The 24,345-nt window shown below is 33.0% G+C and overlaps 2 protein-coding genes across 10 annotated transcripts in view; both read right to left on the reverse strand.

The window, feature by feature from the left end:
• Positions 1-11,627: 11,627 nt before the first annotated feature.
• Positions 11,628-18,602, reverse strand: LOC131803510 (uncharacterized). Of its 2 annotated transcripts, XR_009342621.1 has the most exons (4): positions 17,555-18,602; positions 16,610-16,931; positions 16,356-16,460; positions 11,628-12,146 (listed from the first exon to the last, which is right to left on the reverse strand). XR_009342621.1 is itself a non-coding variant. In XM_059124860.1 (2 exons), the coding sequence occupies exon 1, from the start codon at positions 14,417-14,419 to the stop codon at positions 13,424-13,426; it is 996 nt and encodes a 331-aa protein (XP_058980843.1). In that variant the 5' UTR covers positions 14,420-14,861; the 3' UTR covers positions 11,628-12,146; positions 12,986-13,423. The 2 variants fall into 2 exon arrangements, 1 of the variants encoding a protein (XP_058980843.1); XM_059124860.1 differs by lacking the exons at positions 16,356-16,460; positions 16,610-16,931; positions 17,555-18,602 and adding an exon at positions 12,986-14,861.
• Positions 18,603-23,723: 5,121 nt separating this feature from the next.
• Positions 23,724-24,345, reverse strand: part of LOC131803465 (uncharacterized) — a 116,441-nt gene continuing 115,819 nt past the window's right edge. For all 8 annotated transcript variants that reach the window (XR_009342607.1, XR_009342604.1, XR_009342601.1 and 5 more), the window contains one exon: positions 23,724-23,899. The gene's annotated coding sequence lies outside the window, so the exon portion shown is untranslated. The remainder of the gene's footprint in view (positions 23,900-24,345) is intronic.

Raw genomic sequence — 24,345 nt, forward strand, 5'->3', positions numbered from 1 at the left:
TGCATGATCTAGAGAGAGACGTCCAGCGATATAAGAGAGAGGCCCTAGATCATGAAGCCTATAAAGCGGGTCTGAATAGCATTCATACTGATGCAGTCGCAGATGCGTTCAGGATGGTGCCGCTGTCTCAATTCATATTGGGCACGAATTGACGAAGATGTGCGGAACGCCTGCCCAGCGTGCGACACAGGCCCGCACAATACGCTACACCTAATTAATTGTCCAGCCAAGCCTACCCAACTCCGTCCAGAGGATCTTTGGCTACTTTCCATAAAGGCAGCAGAATTCTTTAACCTGGACTTCAAGGAAGAATCAGATTAATTTAGTAAATAAACAGTGACTAATGAGGTGTTGGTGCAATGTTGGTACGAATGTTTTTTTTTTCGTTTATAATAGCAACATGTAAACTTTAAATACCCTCCATAAAATAAATATAAAATCCGTTAAAAATTCTTTTAAAATCTTAAAAATACCGAATGTAGCCGTTATATTAGGGTCTATACGACGTGAAAAAATCATCAAAATACCGAATATCGGGAGGTACCGTTATATGGGGGCTTTTCCAAATACCAACGGTCCTGCAGATATAATATACATTTCAGTAAAATTGTATCAACCTACTTCATTTCATTCGGAAGCTAGATTAATTTCCACAGACGGACAGACACCGCTAAATCGACACAGAATTTTATGCTGATCAAGGATATATATACTTTGTAGGGTCTAAAATGCATATTTCGAGCTTTTACAAACCGAATGACAAACTTAACATACCCTCCATACCATGGTGGAAGGTATAAAAAGCAACTATTAGGAAAACTACGACAACTTCGGTAAATGATCAGTCTCGAATGGCGTAAAACATTGCCGTGATACCGGAACAGGAAAATAAAGAAAATAAAAACAAGGATTATGTAATTCTGTTTAATAGAATTTTCAATGGTATATTTGATAAGTTTCTAAGAAACGACTAACGAGCGGAAGAAGGTCGTGAGCAACAATGACGACCCAAACAATGGAAAGTGCCTCTATGCATCCGAAATAAACGGATATCACTTTAAGGAGAAAGAGCAGAACAAATCGTAAACATGCCCCAGCAACTCGCACCATAGACAAATAAAGGTATAGACTAAAAAGTTGTCTCATCTGTTATCTTCGAAAAAAGTGCTTCAATAGATGTCGTACATGCTGTAAGAGAGGTTCAGTAGACTCACTCAATTCTCTCAAAATACAAAATATTGAATATTATTATGATTCATTATTATTTATCAATTAAAAACGAACAGTCCAAAATAACCGATCTCTCTGACAACGATTGTATTCCAATTTAATAACTCTCAATCAAGTAAATTTTTTCTTTAAAAAATGTGCCTAACCAACTGTTCATCACTATTGTCATAACAAGGCCCAAGGACACATCTATTGCTCTTTGTGAAATTAATACATCTAAAATAAATCACTTAAGGGTTTTAAGGACTTTACGCTCCTCATTTATCCCTGGCCATACTATATTTTAAAATCTGTGCTATAGAACTATTCTAACATTTGACAAAAAAAATATTTAATGTCTCCTTGAATATAGCTGTTTTCCAAGCTTTTGAAGATCGAGTTTCGTTATTCCAATTCATAAATTGGACAAAAAAGATTTCATAGACATTTAAGTATGTGATGCTACTTAAAATAAAATCTTTTCCTAAAACTAAAAAGTCCACTTTTTGAGGAAACTGCGAAACGATTCACCGTGCTTGTCCAGCAGTTTTATCCACCAAATAGAGCATTCGTTTGACTTCACTTAACCGAGTATTATTTATATATGTGCCGCTAAAGAATTCGGGAAACTAAGGCCAAGAAGAAAAATCCCCCCCCCCAAAAACATCAACATCAATTGGGGGCAATGTCATATTTTGAACGATATCACAGCCGGAAGAATTATTTGTCACATTCTTTTCCTGTGCTTCCGGACTAAAAGAGGCTGAGCCGATTGGTCATTCATCCACATTTTTATTAACATTTTTTGTTACGCACAAATTTTTTTATAATTTTTCTCTTTATTGTGATCATTGTACTGGACTAAATGTTAAAAGAAACATAGTAAATATACTGCAAAATGCAGATATTCTTTTGTAACTTTTCCGAATTTTCTAAGTTTTATGATTGTTTTTTAACTTGCTCTTCCTTTCCTCTAACCTACTAATATCGAAATCACCAACTTTTATTGCACCAAATTCTATCAGAGCGTCAGAAGTTTCTTATCGAAAACGACAATCAAAAGTGTAATACACTACAGTACTTATTATATTTTAAATTTAATAAGAATAATATTTATAAACCTACACCAAGGAATAAAATTAATCAAAGTGGACGAACAACGTAGTGTAGGTATTCAACCTAAACGGAGAGGACAGAAATATTATTCCTTCGTTTGTTATATTGTTTCACTGATCAAACAAAGAATAAAAACTGCAAGTGCTGATCAGAGAAGCAGTAATGGTGGATGATCAAACAATTTTGTTTTTGTCGTATATATATGTATATATGTATATATATATATATATATATATATATATATACATATATATATATTTATATATATATATATATATATATATATATATATATATATATATATATATATATATACTATGATATACTACTAATGTGTTACAACATTAATTTGTGTTTTTGGTACAGGGTTGGGTTAAGTACCATCAGTGGAAAAGAATTCTGATTTGTCCAGTTGTATCTTAATATTGCCTGAACGTAATTTACCGAGTACTTTTCTCAAGTGTTGTATGTTCTCGTCTAAGGAAGTTGCATATATAACTATGTCATGTAAATGTACAAGGCAGACTGTCCCGATGAAGTCAGTTAATACATTGTCCATTACCCTTTGGAAAGCGAATATAACATTTTTTAATCCAAAAGGCATCCTTACGAATTCATAGTGACCTCTATCGGTACAAAATGCTGTTTTACCAATATATTTTGGGTGCTTTTAGATCTGGTGAAAAGCGCTAGCTAAATCTAAAGTTGTGAAGTAGAGACATCTCCCCAATTTATCTAATATGTCAGTTATATTTGGTATGGGATATATATCAGAAACAGTTTTCCCGTTTAATTTGCGATAATCTAGAACTAGTCTTCATTTCTGTATATTGCTCGAATCCAACTTTTTGGGAACGATCCATATAGGAGCACTCCATGGTGAAAAGTTTGTCCTAATTATACCTTGTTGCAACATTTTATCAATTTGTTTGCTTATTTCTTTTTGTGTATGTAAAGGTCCATGTATGATTTGGTAAAAATGGGTTTGTCATCAGTTGTCTTTATTTGGTGTTTAATTTGATTCGAGAATGTCAATTGTTCCCCCTTCTTGAAAAACACAGTTTTTGCAAACTTCCAGCAAGCTTGCTTTTCCTCTTTATTAAGATGAACGGTCAGTATCGAATCTAACATGTCATGATTAACATTAACTTCGATGTAATTCTGGTCGTTGTATGTTGTCGTGTTTATTGGGTGTTCAATGTATGCAATTTTATCATGTTCAGAAGTATTAACTATTTCCACAAGGCTGTACCACTTTTTAGAATGATACAGTCCCTCCGAAACAAAGAGGTCAGAACCCAAAAAAGTCCTTGGGAGAAAAAAATTACCATTTTGTGTGTCTACTGGAACATTGATAACCACTCTGGAAAAACCTGGAATAATTAATTTCTCAGAAGTGAAATTGGGTTTGAGATGAATAGGTATGATGGCTTGACTTGTTACTAGAGTTTTATTACCTAGGTCTATTTTAGCTTTGAGAAAATCTAATATGTCCAATCCTATCAGTCCATCGAAATAGTTGTGAAATTTGAAACAAAAAATTCTGCATTTCCTTTTTGTTTCATTTCCGTAAATAAGGGTAGTTTAATTTTTTTGTCCAATGAGTGTTTAGTTAAAATTTTTGTGATTGTAATTGGTTTGCAAGTCATACACTCTTCATAATTTACAAACTCTGGATTTATAAATAATGACGATGCTTGAGTATCTGTTAAAAGTTTCAGGGGTCTTCCAAATGGGGAGGATATGTTAATATAGGGTAATGTGTGTCCATGTTTGTTAATGTCTATATATCCCATTGGTATGGGTAGGCATTCATATGAAAAATTTCATTATCAACTATTTTCGTATTCCGTTTCAATATCATTATTTTGTTGGTCTGTTGGATCGTAGATGTCATTATCATCATTTCGGTAATAAGTATAGTTTTGTTCGAAGTCATTGTCATGTGTTTGTCTGTGGTAGTATTCGTCCAGATCATTAAGGTAAGCTTGAGACACATTGACGTTGTTTAGGTACGATGTCTGTCTCGTTTGTGTAGTCATAGGTTTTCTTAAATGAGTATAGCTAGAACCATGGTACAATAAAAAGGTAAGGTAGAGCTCCCAGCTGATTACAATTTTGTTCTAAGTGTGCCCGACTTCTGTCTATTTTGTGTATGTATTTGTTGTTTTGCAAAATAAATACAAATTATTTTCAAAATCAATGATTGGAAGAAATGTAAATTACGGGGCTCGCATTAATAATATTAAGCGGATTTGCCATGGAATTGAAACATTGAACACTTAGGATCATATTCTTGAGAGAACATGCAGGCATTTTGTTCACTTTTCGCGCTATTTGACTCATTTTACAAATTAACAAAAAATATCAAATAAATGAAAAAAACTTGTTGTCCATAATTTTGAATAATTCTGACTGGTGGCGGGCATAGCCTCAGGGCTGTATTTCTGTAGTTTCATGAAGCTGCTCTACCTCCTTATTGAACCATGGCTAGAACTAACTTGCAATGGTTCTGGTGGTGGTAAGGGTTTGGTTTTAAACTGTTGCTGCCTGAAGTGGTTGAATTTGCTCTGTCCGGACCCATTGTGAGAAAAAGGTATTTTCATAAGTTCATATTTGGTTGGTAATTACGAGCAGGGGCATTATTCCGCGTATTCTATCTATACCCTGGTTGGTGATATGGTGACGGAGGCATATAAAGAATGCATCTAAGCACATTTTAGCGTTATAATCGCGCCTCGAGCTTATGAAATGTTGATATAATATTATTGATTGCTGCCTGTAGCTCAATAATTGAACCGTAAAGCTCTTGTACAGTCTGATTATTTTGTCGTAAACTATGGAGTTCACGCACAAGGGAGGTTTCACTCCTTTTATCGGAATATTTAAGTATTACTCGCCTTAATTACCTCCCAAATTAAATTTAAATTAAGTACTTCATTAGCTTCCCGCACTATTTTGTTTCTGATGGCTCTAAGCACCACTGTTGCTTGGTTAGAACCATCGATATTCGCTAATATTCTTCAAAACATTTTATATACAATAATTTAGTTGCCGTGGATTTCCATTAAATGTTGATAAATATTTTACGGCGTCTGGAATTTTCAACGCTTCGTATGTTTAAGGGAGGATTGTGATGGTTGTTTAGATTGAATTATCTGAGGGGCACTAATGTCGTTAACGGTAGTCATTTCTTGGTGTTCCGGCATTGCAATTAAATATCGAATAGGATATGGTCTTGGTCTAAGTCTTCGCATTCAATATAATTATCCATTTTATTGGTTAAGCAGAGGCTAATAATTGAAATATTTCTTTACTTATCTCTGTTTTATATTTTATAAAGTACTACAATGATGATAAATATAATAATTTTCTTAAAGTAATTACCCTAGTATTATTGTTATTATAAGTAATTTCATTTGCTGCTTGCCAAGGTTTTTATATCTACTTCTTTCCTTTGATGAGGCCAGTATAAGTTGCTTGTAGATATGGACTGCTTCAGGACTGTTCTGGTTCTTCACTTGTAGTTGTTGTTTGTTTTTGTTGTTTAGATATTGTTTTTATACCCTCCACCATACTATGGAGGGTATATTAACTTTGTCATTCCGTTTGTAACTCCTCGAAATACTCATATCAGACCCAACAAAGTATATATATTCTTGATCAGCGTAAAATTCTAAGTCGATTTAGCGATGTCCGTCTGTCTGTCTGTCTGTCCGTCTGTCTGTCTGTCTGTCCGTCTGTCTGTTGTAATCACTCTATCTTTCGAATGAATAGAGATATGTGGCTAAAATTTTGCACACATGTTTATTTTTCCAGTAGGCAGGTTAAGTTCGTAAGTCCATGTAGGTCCACGTTTTCATATAGCCCCCATATAACGGTACCTCCCTATTTTCGGTATTTTGATGATTTTAGCGAAATTATTCACGGGAATTGTTTCAAATTTGGTATTTGAAGTTCAAAATGGATACTACACCCTAAGACAGAAAATTGTCTGTGCAGGTCCACGTCTTCATATAGCCCCCATATAACGGTACCTCCCTATATTCGGTATTTTGATGATTTTAGCGACATTATTCACCGGAATTGTTTTAAAATTGGTATTTGAAGTTCGTTATGGGAACTACAGTCTGTGACAGAAAATTGTCTGTGCGGGTCCAGGTCTTCGTATAGCCCCCATATAACGGTACCTCCCTATATTCGGTATTTTGATGATTTTAGCTACATTATTCACCGTTTATTTCAAGTTTCGAATTTGAATATGGTAATGGCTTATGACAAACAATGACTATGTATGTCCACGTCGTATAGACCCCAAAATAACGGCTATATTCAGTATTTTTAATATTTTAACAGAATTTTTTAAGGATTTTATTTTTTGAAAATTTCCAAATTCGTTGCAAATGGTGGAGGGTATTAAAAGTTCGGCCCGGCCGAACTTACTGCTTTTTAACTTGTTTTAGTTCGTTTTTGTTACGATTGTTGTCAATGTTTTTAACTTTTTAGTTGTTATTCTTTAGTTGATTTTCCTTCTTTGATCTTCTTGCACTGTATTGTTATTTGTTATTGTTCTTTTTGTTGTCTTTTTTTAATCTAATCCGAAAAACATAAAAATTTCAAGACAGCGTATTTTTCAAATATGAAGGATATGGGTTTGACCTAAAAGGATCGTTGATATATATATATATATATATATATATATATATATATATATATATATATATATATATATATATATATATATATATATATATATATATATATATATATATATATATATATATATATATATATATATATATATATATATATATATATGTCAGATGCTTTGTTTGGGGACAGCAATTTTTTTAACTTTTGAACCCATTTTTAGTATAATTAGGGCCTTCCTCAGCTACATTTAATAATTATTAGGTAATTTTCCCGAAAACTTTTGATTTCCAACATATTTTTTACATAACGACTACTTTGAGGTCATCGTATATATTTTGTAGCTCCTTTCAGACACTGTCCCCAAAATGCACACGGCGTATATTTATATATATATATATATATATATATATATATATATATATATATATATATATATATATATATATATATATGTCAAATGCTTTGTTTGGGGACAGCAATTTTTTTTAACTTTTGAACCCATTTTTAGTATAATTAGGGCCTTCCTCAGCTACATTTAATAATTATTAGGTAATTTTCCCGAAAACTTTTGATTTGCAACATATTTTTTACATAACGACTACTTTGAGGTCATCGTATATATTTTGTAGCTCCTTTCAGACACTGTCCCCAAAATGCACACGGCGTATATTTTGTTGTGGGTTGCCACCACGTTGTCAAATATATTCAACACAACTTAACGCCGTTGCATGATAACCGGACGTCCTTTGGGAAAACTGCAAATATAAAATGAGCACATACACATATATTCCTAAAAAAACTGAGTTTAAAACATTTTTTTATCTTAAAAAAGTTCGCTTCAGGAAAAAATTTTTTCAGGAGTTCAAAAATTTCGCTTGAGAGCAACATCTTCTTATAAAATTGAAGTTTGAGGACAAAATATACATAAACAAGTTAAAAAGCATCAGTCGGGTTTGCCGACATATTAATACCCTCAGCCTAAGTCTACATTATTAAAATATGTTAAGACTTGTGTTCTGTGGTTTTTCAATATATCGAACCATTATAGAGGGAAATCCAGAAGATCAATATTGTTCATTTCGCATGTGACCTAATATAAAGGAATTCCAACATTTAATATGTTAAATATGGAAAATGTTGAACTTTTGTGGGGAAGGAAGAAATAGCAGACAGCTGTCTCTAAGAAAATTGTAGACTTCTTTCGCATGCGAGTTATATATATTCAGAATGTTCATACTTTATGAGGGAAGTACCAGAAGGAGTAAGCAGACGTTTTGCATTTAATGAGACTCAGAAGGAGTGGGCTCAGATATATTGAAACATAATATGTTTGAAGAGCATCGCTGACTCGTTGCGCATGTTTAAGAGGTTATATTTATTAAATATTTTGAACTTATGTGAGGAAGGTACTAGAAAGAGTAGTCCCCTATTTTCGATATTCCCATCAGGTATTTTGTGTAAATGTATAGAAAAAAATCGTATTATTATATATTATTCAAAATGTTTGCCTTTGTGGGGGAGGTACCAGAAGGAGTGGTCTGCTATATTCCATTTTTACACAAGATGTTACAATGGTAAAACTATTTGTATGTGCGAAGTTTGAAAATAATCGGATGATTAAATTTTGATCATTTTTTGTGGAGGGGAGGTGCTTACCAAAAGAAGTGGTTCGCCATAGTCCACTAGATTTTATAATGGTAAAAATATTGGTATGTGTGATATTTGATGAAAATGAAAATTAGTTATTCCAAATTTTGACCCTTTGTGGGGGAGGTACCAGAAGGAGTGACTCGCTATACTCCATCTTTACACCAGATAAATATATGGTACAAATATTGATACGTGTGAAATTTGATGAGAATCCGATGTATAGTTTGCATTCTATGAGCGTTAGTTATTCCAAACTTTGACCCTTGTGGGGGAGGTACAAAAGGAGTGGAGAAGGAGTGCTCCGCTATAATATTTACCCCAGACTTTGTAATCGGAAAAAAATTGGTATGTGTGAAATTTGATGAGAATCCGATGTATATTTCGCATTTTTGAACGTCTTAGTTATTCCAAATTTTGACCCTTTGTGGGGGAGGTACTAGAAGGAGTGGCTCGCGGTACTCCATCTTTATACCAGACTTTGTAATGGTAAAAATATTGATATGTGTGAAATTTGATCAGAAAAATGACTAATATAACGACCATAAGCAAAAAAGTTAAAATACTCATAAAAAGCGGTCCCGTTAAAGGATCAAATACTAAAATATGGACCTACGTCCATAATATTTTAATGACATTTTTGTTGACTCCTTAGTAAGTCGAAAAGCGTTGGTTAACACTTGAAAATACTTAAAATAGGGAGGTATCTTAAATTGGGAGCTTTACAAAAATCAAGGCCTATATGAACAATTTTTTCTAGAGATGTTTATTGTCCTCTAAAAACCTAGGATGTATATTTACTTGTTACTAGGACAGCAAAATGTAGCAAAAACTTCTAAATATATAAAATAGGGCGATACCTAAAATGGGGGCCAATTCAATTATGGACCTAAGTCCATACTTTTTAACGGAAGCGTGTTTAGTCCATTGGGAACCCTAATGGTCAAAATAGAACAGTTTTCGTTGACATATGAATCAAAAATCCTAAAAATCGGGCAGTATCATTGTGTGGGGTCAAAATAGAACTGTTTTCATCGAAAAATGAAGCTAAAATCTCTAAAATACTGAAAATAGGGCAGTATTGTTGTGTGGAGGATATGTCAAAACGTGGACCGATATTGGGCATTTTCAAACTTAAACTAAGTTTGAACAAAAAACTACCGTGCACCAAATTCGGGCCAGATCGGGCAGACACACGGACGGACATGGCTAAATCGAATCCAAATTGCCTGAAACGGATTTCGTCTTAGCATATGTGGTGTCTAAAACCATTATTTCGAGTAGGCACATTCTCATCGTATCAGGGTTTATACGATATACCTTCTGTAGGCAAAATGATGACCTAGACTTATCTGTAGTTTAGTGAAAGAGTTGCAATGGTAGAAATTGGTGTCCTGATCACAGGAAAGGCTACCCGGGTATTTGACACAAAAGTTCGGGTTAAAAAACCAGTTTTCCGGAACTGATTACTACAATATGGGTATCGTTGGAAAGCTTATGAAAATAACTTTCGAACAAGAAGTAAAATGTGGCTAAAGGTCGACCACCTGAAAAAAGGGTGTTGGGTATAAAAATCAAGTTTGAAGACAACATATTCTTTAAAAATCGATATTTCAGGAAAACATATTCCTCAAATATCCACTCCACTTTAAATGTCAAATTACAGCCCATTCTGTGGTTAAATGTGCTCACAGACTGTAAGATACTTAAGTTTTTTTGGGACTAATAGATTGCAAAATGCAAATTGCAAAATGCAAATATGCACACACACACTGGAAAATACTTTGAAACAATGGTTCAAGTTTTTGGCGCGCTTTCTGGGGTCTATGGCAAATTTTGGACCTATGTCCACAAGTTTTGACTGGAATGTTGTAGACTCATGAAACCTTAACTATTTAACTTACCCATGTCGAATTGTGCTCCCCCCCAAATGTAAAAATTAGCATTTCTAACTTCGTCGCTTTTTAAGACGTATGGGGGGCTACACCAAAATTTGGACATATGTTGCTAAGTAGACCCCTTAAATGCAAAATTAGAGTCCACGCGACAATAATAAACAGGCATGTAGACCCAAGAAACCTTGAATTTCAAATAACAGACAATCTTCTTTAATTAGAAGGCTACTAATACTTTGTTCTTCTGCAAAAAATACGACTTACGTTTTCCTCTATATAATACGATTAAACTTTTTCTTCTGTATATAATATGACTTTTGTTGTCGTCTTCTGTAATGAAGACTGTCTACGTTTTTTCTTCGTTATAGAAGGGGCCTAAGTAAAAATTTTCTAACCTGCCTTGATTTTAGTGTCTACTTTCATATCGTTATGACAAACATCTCCGCCAATGATGTTTTACTCCCTGTCCTTTGATTTACTATGTTTTCTGTGGTAGAAAAATATTAAGCATGAAAATTAGGATCCAAAAAATCATTTTTCTGAAGAACTTAGGAATTACTGTCAATTCAATGTTCTTCAACCTTCTCATGAAATTATTATTAGGATAATAATTTAGGATTAGGATAATCAAATGAATTTTGATTCGCGTGTAGAAAAGTAGTGTAGGTTATCAGTAGACAACGGAATTTTATTTTTATTATGAATTAGGCTCAAGTTTTGGGACGGAGCATTTTTTGATTCTAAGTAAATTGTTATAGAAACTGATTGTACAGTAAGAAATTCCAAACTTTTATATATTTTTTGCTGGGAAAAATACTTAAAAAATCAACACTTAAAGGTAACAAAATAAAAGTTCTCAAATATACAGTAGACTCTCACAATTTCTAATGATGGATTTTGCTCTATTTATCAGTTCCTGAATAATGAAATATGTGAAAATCAACTGTATATATTGTAATTGTCAGTTGTTCATATAAACACTATGTTTATTGCAAACATAAATTTAAACAAATTAATTTAATTTAAAAGAAACGTGTAAAATTTATATGATGATTTATATAAAGTGTTTTCTTTCGATATTATTAAATATTTTATATATTTATAATACAGTTAGAATTATAGTGCAATTTTATTACACTCTTAATTTTAAATAAACATTTGAAGTTTTTATATTCGTGTATATAAATAAAGCGGTTTGTATTAAATTATATGACTTATTTTTTTATATAAGTATACATTTATAATTATATTATAATGTATATAAATTATTACAAGATTTAGTGCACATTGTGCATATATTAATTTAACAGCATTGCATTGTAAAATAACTACCCGAAAAGGGTTGTAATGAATGAAAAATTTCATCATTAATATCTTTATTAAAATCATTAATATCATCATTAATATCAACCTTAATTTTTTTGCCTTTTTTCCTTTTGCTGTCTATAAACGTTTTTACTTGTGCTGGGGTTCTGCAGCATAGCACTTCATTTTCAGACACGACCCTCATGCACTCCTTGAGAGATGGCAACTTTTCCATTGAAAAAATATCCCCAAATTCAGCAGTCAAAGCTTCTTGCTCATCGATTGTCCACCGGCATTTTTTTGTTTTTCCGCAAGAAGTATCTGTAAAAATTACACAATAATCATTTCATAAGCCTAAAACAGATGTAACAAATATCCTATTTAATAATGTCAAATGAAAATGAATGCGAACAAAACATTAAAGTCGTTTAAGAATATAACAGTTTTATCTTTCTTCATTAGCATTCATTTTTTTCGGCATAGCACAGTGAAAAATTGCACACGAAAAACCTGACCAAAACCAAATGCAATATAAATTATGCAAACAAATATGTACTCCAAATTTATTTTTGATTAGAAAATCTAATATATTATATATTGGAAACAACAAACCGATTTAAAATATAATAGAAAAAATAGTTTGTATTGGCTATGTTCCAGAACCTGCAAGAATCTACTAGTTTTGCAATTTTTTCCGATATCGTAAAGAGGAAATCGGTTATCGTAGTAAAAACTTTAACATTCCTGCATTTCTGGAACAGACCAATTATTATTGCATTTGTGATTAATCTGTAAAATGTCAAATCGGCCATGATATCAAATCTTTACTGGATTTTAAATAAGGCAATTTGGGGAGTTTGAAAGTGCCGGTAGCATAATCTAAAAAAATATTTGTACTGTTTAAATAATTTTGTGAGTGGACCAAAAAGGCCACATTAATACTCAGTAGGAGGGTTAAGTGAAATGAAATATAAAATCAGGAATACAAAAAAAATTAAAGCTAGATCATAATGCATTTGATTTTGGTCATGGTTTTCGGTAAATTAACCACTGTGTATTTTGAAACATAAGTCTACGCAAGCTTAGTTATAGTTTCTACTCAATATACTTACTATCAAGTTTCTTATTGTAGGTACTACTAGTCTTCCTATTATACTTACTACCAATTTTCTTTTTTACCAAATTTGCGCCATATGTAATATTGTCTGATTCATCAGATGTTGACTCAGATTCGGAAGTTATGTTTCCACGAAGATTATCAAAACTATTATTTTCGGAGTTTTCCTCATTCCTACAACCAGCAGCTGACAGCAAAATCTTCGACACTGTAGTGATTTCCGCCATTGGTACCGATACTCTATAAATACTTTTGTGTATATCCTTATGGTGACCAAGAAAATTTGCTAGCTTATCCACACAGTGGACCAAAAAGGCCACATTAATACTCAGTAGGAGGGTTAAGTGAAATGAAATATAAAATCAGGAATACAAAAAAAATTAAAGCTAGATCATAATGCATTTGATTTTGGTCATGGTTTTCGGTAAATTAACCACTGTGTATTTTGAAACATAAGTCTACGCAAGCTTAGTTATAGTTTCTACTCAATATACTTACTATCAAGTTTCTTATTGTAGGTACTACTAGTCTTCCTATTATACTTACTACCAATTTTCTTTTTTACCAAATTTGCGCCATATGTAATATTGTCTGATTCATCAGATGATGACTCAGATTCGGAAGTTATGTTTCCACGAAGATTATCAAAACTATTATTTTCGGAGTTTTCCTCATTCCTACAACCAGCAGCTGACAGCAAAATCTTCGACACTGTAGTGATTTCCGCCATTGGTACCGATACTCTATAAATACTTTTGTGTATATCCTTATGGTGACCAAGAAAATTTGCTAGCTTATCCACTGTGGCTTCTTCAACGTTTAGCAAAGCTGTATACGTTGCTATATGCTTCCTTAATTTAGTTCCTCTTAATGTGTGAGGAATAGTAGCCCCACACTCTAAGGCAAACTTGCGTAATAACGGGCAAGCTCTTATATATTTTTTTGATATTCCTGATGATCCGGGAGCCGCGAAAATATAGTGATTTGATTTCGGGATTCCGGCACTATTGCGATGCTTTAATATAAGGTCAACTGCCTTTCTACTTAAAGGATCCGGCAATATGCTGACAGTACGTCCTAATTTGCCTCTTAGGGTAATTCTTACATACTGTTTAGCGAATTCAAAAGATTGGTTAGAAATATTATCAAGAAATCCAGCTTCTATATTGTCAGTAATAGTTTCCTTCTTATTGTAGTTTTCAATAGTTATTCTCTCGATCTCACCGGCTCGTCGTCGATTGAACACTTGTAGACATATTAGAGTAGTATCAAAGATAAATTGTTTAGTTAATGTAGCTATAGAATATACCATTTTGGTTCTTAGAAAATCATAAAGTTGTTTGATATCTTTTTTGTTTGGCAAATCTTCCTTCTTAGATCTTTTTTTGTTTTCTCTATCTTCAATAGCTGTTTTATTTATTTGAGTGGGAGTCTCTTCAACCCACAATGAAACAAAATTGTCCAGAAGGTCTTTCATATCAATATTTTGATTTTTTATGAACTCATTCTTTTGTATGTTCCCACGAACCTGATAAGTTGGTGGCAACTGCTGGAGTAGAAAACCCCCGACCAAACTCCCACTTTGCAGTTTTGCGTAATGCTTCAATTGTCATATCAAACTAATGTGGCTTAAAAATTTCCTTCAACTCCTTTATTTCAGGATGTAATTTTATGCACTCAATTTTGAATCGACCCAAGAGTCTCATGTTCGCTCGGATTTGATCATGGTGGTGAATATCAGGTAACTTTTCGGATAACCTGTTGCCGTATCTAATTATTAGTTCGTCGTACCGAATGGCCTTCGTAATTTCATCGTTTCGTAGAACGGGAAAAATCGCTGTTTTGATTTCTGTGTTTGCCAATTCGTGTACGTATTGAGTGATTTTCCTACCTTCAATGAAATTGTTCCGTTTATTTTTTTATTAGAGCATTTACTAATATGAGTTCTTGCCGAAGTGATGCTATAATACCCTTTACAGTGGACGCAGCATACGTAGTGGTCTGCTTTATGGTATGCTTCTGATTGTTGTCGTCTTGTAACGATGAGTGAACCTGTATTTTTATCATGAGCGGTATTATGTATAAAATCTCCTTTTTTTCGGAGCTTATCAAATATTTCTCTGCGTTTTCGGTTTCCTTTTGGTAAGGCCATTGCCATTTTAACCATATTCTCCTTTTTGTGCCTCAAACAAAAGTGTCGAGCAATCTTACATTGTAAGGTTTTGCAAAACACACAGAAATGTTGCTTTGATTTTTGCTTCGAAAATGGTACTGTCAAAACATCGACTTTTACTGGTTTAGGTATAACCTCTATGAAGGAGCTCACATTTGTGCTATTGTTGTTGTTGCTAGAATCGGGGGGTAGAAACTCTGACGTAGAGTTTCCTGGCAAAGTTTCGATTGTAGAATTTATTGTGCTTATATCCGTAAAACCTACACAGTCACTGGTTTCTTGTGGTTCAATTGCCGTTGAGTTTTTGAAGTGGAATTGATCTGTAGTCCGCATTTCAGGGGACTTTCTATTAGATATTGCTCTCCATGACGATTCTTCTAATCTGTCCAATGACAATAGCGGCGACCTAATTCCGCTAGTTGATCCTGTTTCCTGTAGTTTTTGTGGGTTTTTTACGGATGTGTAACCAGAAACGTTGTGTATTACCATACCATTTGAGTCAGGTGGTAGACAATCGGACGAAAAGTCTTCTGATTGAGTTTCAATTGTAGAATTTATTTTGCTTGCATCCGTGGTATACAAAGTATTATTGGTTACTTTGGGTTCAATTGCGGTCGAGTTTTTTATACAGCTAGGGTTAATATTCTGCATTTTTATATATCCTATTCTATATATTTCTATTAGATATAGTGCACAAAGACGATTCTTTTAATATGTCAGCTGATGACAATGGCTGCGACTTTTTTATTCGTTGTTCATTTCGTGGGGTTTCTTCAGATAACCCCAAAGAATTAATTGCTACAGTTTCCCAAACTTCGTTTTCTGGTTCATCAGTTGTTGACCTCTCCCATTCAGTGCATATTTCCACAGTAAAACCTTGAATATATGCTTTAGATGGACAATTTAAGTCCATTGATTTTTCTAATAGCTCTGTTGATGAACAAATTTCTGATGGATCTGAATTATTTTTTGATTTTTCTTCCGATTTACTATTTTTGATGTCCGGCGGTAAAATTGCATTTTCTTTTATTTGCTTTTGTTTAAAAAGTTGTAATTTGTCATCTACAAAAATATACCATGTTAAAACTTTCCCCAAATATATATTTCTATATTTGAAATCAAATTTGATTCCAAAAAAACAATGCTAGGACTAATTAATAACTGCATCATCACCATGATTTTTCAATAAATAGTAATTATATCTATTATAAAAATTATATAGCTATTTTTGTTAACTTACCGCTAGTCGAAATTAAATTAGCTGCATATTTTCCGCCTTTACATTTCACCACACACGTACCTCCTTGGATTTGTGTTATAGATTTGGAATTTACGACACAAAATTCTGAATCGTCATATGTGATCAAGGAGAATTTAAATAATATATAATAAAAAATATTTAGTGTCAATTATTTTTGATAGATATTTTTAGTTTTATTTTTAAAACGTTTCTTCTCCCATAAACTTATGGTTTTTTGGGCTAAGTATGCTTACCGGGATAAATCAAATTGTCCTCTTGATATAGTTTCAAAAGATGAAAAATCTGTCGTATTATTCTCTTCCGAATCCGATGCGTTATTTTCACCATGTATAGTGACTGAAGACATAGGCTCTTAATCTGATCTGTTTGATCCTAGTGGAGGTAGATTTTTTATATACTCTTTCATGTATAACATTGTCGACGGTAAAATATTTTGATAAGCACGACCACGGCTCGCAGGAATTCTTGGTGCTATTTGTGTTCCTTGATTCTCCGCGTTTATTGTCCCCATTAAATTCTCACTTTGTTTCTTCTCTTCAAGATTTTCTTTATTATCTATGAAAATTAATGTATTAATATTTTAGTCCTGGTAACGTTCTAATATAAAATCTAACTCTATTGTATTCTACGGAACTCTACAAACTCCGACGGATATAATCTTGAGTTTTACTTAATTCGGTTAGTAAGTAAAACATTTTCCTTTGACGCTTTTTAGACTTTTACAGTCATATTGTTTCTTGTGTTTAATTATGAAAAAAATGGCGCCTGTGATGCTTTAAGTTTATTTTTATTTATTTTTTGGACAAAGTAGCACGATCTAAATGATCGTTTTTCTATTTTGTGACCAAATTTGTTCCAGAAATTTCACAAATATTTTTGGAAATAAAATTCGAGCAATATTTATAAAATTCCGACGCGGGTTTGAAAATTATATTATTTCTTATTCACCTGCTGTGATTTTTTTCTTAAAATCATTTTTGCATATTTTAGCAATAATTTTTCATACCCTTTGCATGCTGACAAGGACATGCGATGAAAAAAAGTTATTATCATGATTTCACAATATATAGGCATGTCATGGAAACTAATGTGTCGCATAGACACATAATTTATACTCTTATTTAAAAAACGGTTTAATTATTTGAATATGTTTTGTATATTAAATTGTATTAACTTACCGTCAGCTTTAATGAAATTTGCGGAGTACGAACAGCCTTTATACTTTACAATACAATTGTCGGAATTGTGATGCTTCACGTCTTTTGTTTTGACAACATAGAAGTCACCGTCATTGTCAAACTTTACTAGGGAAAACATGTTGAACTAAAAAAAAACTTTCAACGAAATTTTAAAAAATTAACTAATAAAATAAAAGTGTTAAGTTTTGTTTTATAGAGAGGGTTATTTTACATCTATTGAAGAATACGTAAAATTAAAGTCAAAAAAATTTGGGACTAATAATTATTATAGATGCATTTTCAAATACGCGTCTTCAATCTTTTCTTCCTTTACAAAAAATAATTTAACGATAAAATATGCTAAGCAGAGCTTAAACATACTCTGTGTTTCTTGCACGAATTCGATCGGAAAGCGAAACTGGAGCAATCGCTCTCACTTTTTGATCGCTTCCTCGAGCGAGTAATAATCGCTCACAAGCATTACTCTGAATTAAGCAAAAATAAAAAAATTCCGATTTGAATTCATTTTCACCCAATATGGCTAAGTCCATATACTTTTGGGTCCACTGTTGTCCCATTTGGAGGTGTGAGATTTCTGAATTCGCCATCAAAAATTGGATTAGACCACCCAATCTATTATTCCCTAAATATATTCCAACGTCAGAAAAAAATGCGATTTGTAGTCACCCAATATGGCTAAGTCCATATACTTTCGGATTTTCAACACCACTCCTTCATTTACTATTAAATTATACCTTATATAGTACTTTTCCAACAGTAATGGTACCCTTTTTTCAAAACATTTCCATATATCCATCTAACACAACATTTCGATTTGCATCTCTACCATATTCAGTACTTTTGCAACTCTTATGATATTCCTTTTCCAAAAGATCTCTACCTTTCCACCCTAACACTAAATTACGAATTTCCACTTCTACTCATTATATTTACGTTCGAATTGTACATTATTAAGTACTTTTTTGTCAATTATAGTACTCGTTTTTTAAAACATCTCCATATATCCACCCATCTTCTCTACTCAACAATTATATCCTATTTAGAAGTATTCCAACACTTATTGCTCTCGTTTTCCAAAACTTCTTTATATAACTATAGAGAGCTTACCATTATTGATTCTCATACCAAATTCGACGATTCTAGATCCATTCATTCATAACATACGAATAGTAACATTTAAAGTACATATTAGAAGTTTTCGCACCCTTTTGGTACAAATTTCCCAAAACGATTTGTCACATCTATCCTACACACCATCGGTGACGCTGAATCCAAATTGCAGAGCTGTAGCTCTTCTCGGTTCCTTTTCGTACCCTTCCAAACGTCAAAAAATCCAGCCTTAGCACTCACCTACAGCCCAACATCAACCCGGACGGAGCCGACTATCTGACACCCTACACCACTGCTGTTATGTGCACAAAATTGCATTGGGTTTTTATAGCCTTCACTCGACCATATGTGTCAAATTTCATGCCTTTTGGGCTAATATTGCACATTTGGTGCACAATGCATCAAACCTCGGATGAAGTTATATATGGGAGCAATATCTGAATCAGATCCGATTTTCACCAAATTTCATAGAGTTAATTCTTGGTGTACACTGACTACATGTGCTAAAGTTCATCCCCTTTGGACTGATATTGCACAGGCTGAGCACAATAAACCAAAAATCGGATCAAGATATATGTGGGAGCTATATCTAAATCACATCCGATTTTCACCAAATCCCACAGAGTTAATTCTTGGTGTACATCGGCTACATTTGCCAAATTTCATCCCATTTGGGGTATTATTGCACAGGTTGTGCACAATAAACCAAAAATCGGATGAAGATATATATGGGAGCTATATCTAAATCTGATCCAAACCAAACAAACATTGTTTGCAAAATTACATCTCAATCGGATAATAAATACGACCTGCATTTTGTTCACAAGAATACATGGACGGACATGCATAAATCGATTAAAAAAATGATTCCATGAATATCTTCAAAAGTAACCATGGGTCTATCTCGCTTATTTCTCTCTGTTACAAACAAATTCACAAATACATAATACCCTTACCACTATGTGGTGTAGGGTATAAACACATTCTATTAAAATTTCGGTTTTAACACTTAGGTAGAAAAGGAAACTTGTTGAACTAAATTTTAATAACAGCAGCATTTGGGGTAGTTTGGACCAGGAAAGGCTGAATTTATTTACACAAAACAAGTAAATAAGCAGCTAAGTTCGGCCGGGCCGAACTTTAAATACCCTCCATCATTTAGAAAGAATTTGAAATTTTAAAAAATCCGTCGAAAAATAAAGCTAAAATGAAAAAATACTGAATATCGGGAGATACCGTTATATGGGGGCTAAGCGAAGATGTGGACCTGCATAGATAGGTTGTAGTACCCATTGCGAATATTAAATGCGAAATTTGAAACTATTCCGGTGAAAAATGTCGCTAAAATCACCAAAATACCGAACATCGGGAGGTACCGTTCTGTGTGGGCTATCCGAACATGTGGACCTACATAGGCAATTTTCTGTCATAGGTTGTAGTACCCATTGCGAAAATTAAATATGAAATTTGAAACAATTCCGGTGAAAAATGTCGCTAAAATCATCAAAATACCGAATATCGGGAGGTACCGTTATATGGGGGCTATACGAAGACGTCGACCTATATGGCCCCTTTTCAATACCAAAAGTCCTGCACACATTATATACATTTCGTTCGGTAGCTAGAGTGATTTTCACAGACGGACAGACGGACGGGTCTAAAATGTATATTTCGAGGTGTTACAAACGGAATGAAAAATTTAATATACCCTCCATACTATGTATGGTGGAGGGTATAAAAATACTGAATATCGGGAGATACCGTTATATGGGGGCTAAGCGAAGATGTGGACCTGCATAGATATTTTTCTGTCATAGGTTGTAGTAGCCATTGCGAATATTAAATGCGAAATTTGAAACAATTCTGGCGAAAAATGTCGCTGAAATCATCAAAATACCGAATATCGGGAGGTACCGTTATATGGGGGCTATCCGAAGATGTGGACCTACATAGGCCATTTTCTGTCATAGGTTGTAGTACCCATTGCGAAAATTAAATACGAAATTTGAAACCATTCCGGTGAAAAATGTCGCTAAAATCATCAAAATACCGAATACCGATGAGAATCCGATGTATATTTCGCATTTTTGAACGTCTTAGTTATTCCAAATTTTGACCCTTTGTGGGGGAGGTACTAGAAGGAGTGGCTCGCGGTACTCCATCTTTATACCAGACTTTGTAATGGTAAAAATATTGATATGTGTGAAATTTGATCAGAAAAATGACTAATATAACGACCATAAGCAAAAAAGTTAAAATACTCATAAAAAGCGGTCCCGTTAAAGGATCAAATACTAAAATATGGACCTACGTCCATAATATTTTAATGACATTTTTGTTGACTCCTTAGTAAGTCGAAAAGCGTTGGTTAACACTTGAAAATACTTAAAATAGGGAGGTATCTTAAATTGGGAGCTTTACAAAAATCAAGGCCTATATGAACAATTTTTTCTAGAGATGTTTATTGTCCTCTAAAAACCTAGGATGTATATTTACTTGTTACTAGGACAGCAAAATGTAGCAAAAACTTCTAAATATATAAAATAGGGCGATACCTAAAATGGGGGCCAATTCAATTATGGACCTAAGTCCATACTTTTTAACGGAAGCGTGTTTAGTCCATTGGGAACCCTAATGGTCAAAATAGAACAGTTTTCGTTGACATATGAATCAAAAATCCTAAAAATCGGGCAGTATCATTGTGTGGGGTCAAAATAGAACTGTTTTCATCGAAAAATGAAGCTAAAATCTCTAAAATACTGAAAATAGGGCAGTATTGTTGTGTGGAGGATATGTCAAAACGTGGACCGATATTGGGCATTTTCAAACTTAAACTAAGTTTGAACAAAAAACTACCGTGCACCAAATTCGGGCCAGATCGGGCAGACACACGGACGGACATGGCTAAATCGAATCCAAATTGCCTGAAACGGATTTCGTCTTAGCATATGTGGTGTCTAAAACCATTATTTCGAGTAGGCACATTCTCATCGTATCAGGGTTTATACGATATACCTTCTGTAGGCAAAATGATGACCTAGACTTATCTGTAGTTTAGTGAAAGAGTTGCAATGGTAGAAATTGGTGTCCTGATCACAGGAAAGGCTACCCGGGTATTTGACACAAAAGTTCGGGTTAAAAAACCAGTTTTCCGGAACTGATTACTTCAATATGGGTATCGTTGGAAAGCTTATGAAAATAACTTTCGAACAAGAAGTAAAATGTGGCTAAAGGTCGACCACCTGAAAAAAGGGTGTTGGGTATAAAAATCAAGTTTGAAGACAACATATTCTTTAAAAATCGATATTTCAGGAAAACATATTCCTCAAATATCCACTCCACTTTAAATGTCAAATTACAGCCCTGTGGTTAAATGTGCTCACAGACTGTAAGATACTTAAGTTTTTTTGGGACTAATAGATTGCAAAATGCAAATTGCAAAATGCAAATATGCACACACACACTGGAAAATACTTTGAAACAATGGTTCAAGTTTTTGGCGCGCTTTCTGGGGTCTATGGCAAATTTTGGACCTATGTCCACAAGTTTTGACTGGAATGTTGTAGACTCATGAAACCTTAACTATTTAACTTACCCATGTCGAATTGTGCTCCCCCCCAAATGTAAAAATTAGCATTTCTAACTTCGTCGCTTTTTAAGACGTATGGGGGGCTACACCAAAATTTGGACATATGTTGCTAAGTAGACCCCTTAAATGCAAAATTAGAGTCCACGCGACAATAATAAACAGGCATGTAGACCCAAGAAACCTTGAATTTCAAATAACAGACAATCTTCTTTAATTAGAAGGCTACTAATACTTTGTTCTTCTGCAAAAAATACGACTTACGTTTTCCTCTCTATATAATACGATTAAACTTTTTCTTCTGTATATAATATGACTTTTGTTGTCGTCTTCTGTAATGAAGACTGTCTACGTTTTTTCTTCGTTATAGAAGGGGCCTAAGTAAAAATTTTCTAACCTGCCTTGATTTTAGTGTCTACTTTCATATCGTTATGACAAACATCTCCGCCAATGATGTTTTACTCCCTGTCCTTTGATTTACTATGTTTTCTGTGGTAGAAAAATATTAAGCATGAAAATTAGGATCCAAAAAATCATTTTTCTGAAGAACTTAGGAATTACTGTCAATTCAATGTTCTTCAACCTTCTCATGAAATTATTATTAGGATAATAATTTAGGATTAGGATAATCAAATGAATTTTGATTCGCGTGTAGAAAAGTAGTGTAGGTTATCAGTAGACAACGGAATTTTATTTTTATTATGAATTAGGCTCAAGTTTTGGGACGGAGCATTTTTTGATTCTAAGTAAATTGTTATAGAAACTGATTGTACAGTAAGAAATTCCAAACTTTTATATATTTTTTGCTGGGAAAAATACTTAAAAAATCAACACTTAAAGGTAACAAAATAAAAGTTCTCAAATATACAGTAGACTCTCACAATTTCTAATGATGGATTTTGCTCTATTTATCAGTTCCTGAATAATGAAATATGTGAAAATCAACTGTATATATTGTAATTGTCAGTTGTTCATATAAACACTATGTTTATTGCAAACATAAATTTAAACAAATTAATTTAATTTAAAAGAAACGTGTAAAATTTATATGATGATTTATATAAAGTGTTTTCTTTCGATATTATTAAATATTTTATATATTTATAATACAGTTAGAATTATAGTGCAATTTTATTACACTCTTAATTTTAAATAAACATTTGAAGTTTTTATATTCGTGTATATAAATAAAGCGGTTTGTATTAAATTATATGACTTATTTTTTTATATAAGTATACATTTATAATTATATTATAATGTATATAAATTATTACAAGATTTAGTGCACATTGTGCATATATTAATTTAACAGCATTGCATTGTAAAATAACTACCCGAAAAGGGTTGTAATGAATGAAAAATTTCATCATTAATATCTTTATTAAAATCATTAATATCATCATTAATATCAACCTTAATTTTTTTGCCTTTTTTCCTTTTGCTGTCTATAAACGTTTTTACTTGTGCTGGGGTTCTGCAGCATAGCACTTCATTTTCAGACACGACCCTCATGCACTCCTTGAGAGATGGCAACTTTTCCATTGAAAAAATATCCCCAAATTCAGCAGTCAAAGCTTCTTGCTCATCGATTGTCCACCGGCATTTTTTTGTTTTTCCGCAAGAAGTATCTGTAAAAATTACACAATAATCATTTCATAAGCCTAAAACAGATGTAACAAATATCCTATTTAATAATGTCAAATGAAAATGAATGCGAACAAAACATTAAAGTCGTTTAAGAATATAACAGTTTTATCTTTCTTCATTAGCATTCATTTTTTTCGGCATAGCACAGTGAAAAATTGCACACGAAAAACCTGACCAAAACCAAATGCAATATAAATTATGCAAACAAATATGTACTCCAAATTTATTTTTGATTAGAAAATCTAATATATTATATATTGGAAACAACAAACCGATTTAAAATATAATAGAAAAAATAGTTTGTATTGGCTATGTTCCAGAACCTGCAAGAATCTACTAGTTTTGCAATTTTTTCCGATATCGTAAAGAGGAAATCGGTTATCGTAGTAAAAACTTTAACATTCCTGCATTTCTGGAACAGACCAAT

Source organism: Musca domestica, unplaced genomic scaffold, assembly GCF_030504385.1.
Source record: "Musca domestica strain aabys unplaced genomic scaffold, Musca_domestica.polishedcontigs.V.1.1 30, whole genome shotgun sequence".
NCBI lineage: Eukaryota > Metazoa > Arthropoda > Insecta > Diptera > Muscidae > Musca > Musca domestica.

Excerpts from the sequence above, each read along its gene's own strand:
- LOC131803510 (XM_059124860.1), bottom strand. The coding sequence starts at position 14,419 with ATGAAAGACCTTCTGGACAATTTTGTTTCATTGTGGGTTGAAGAGACT.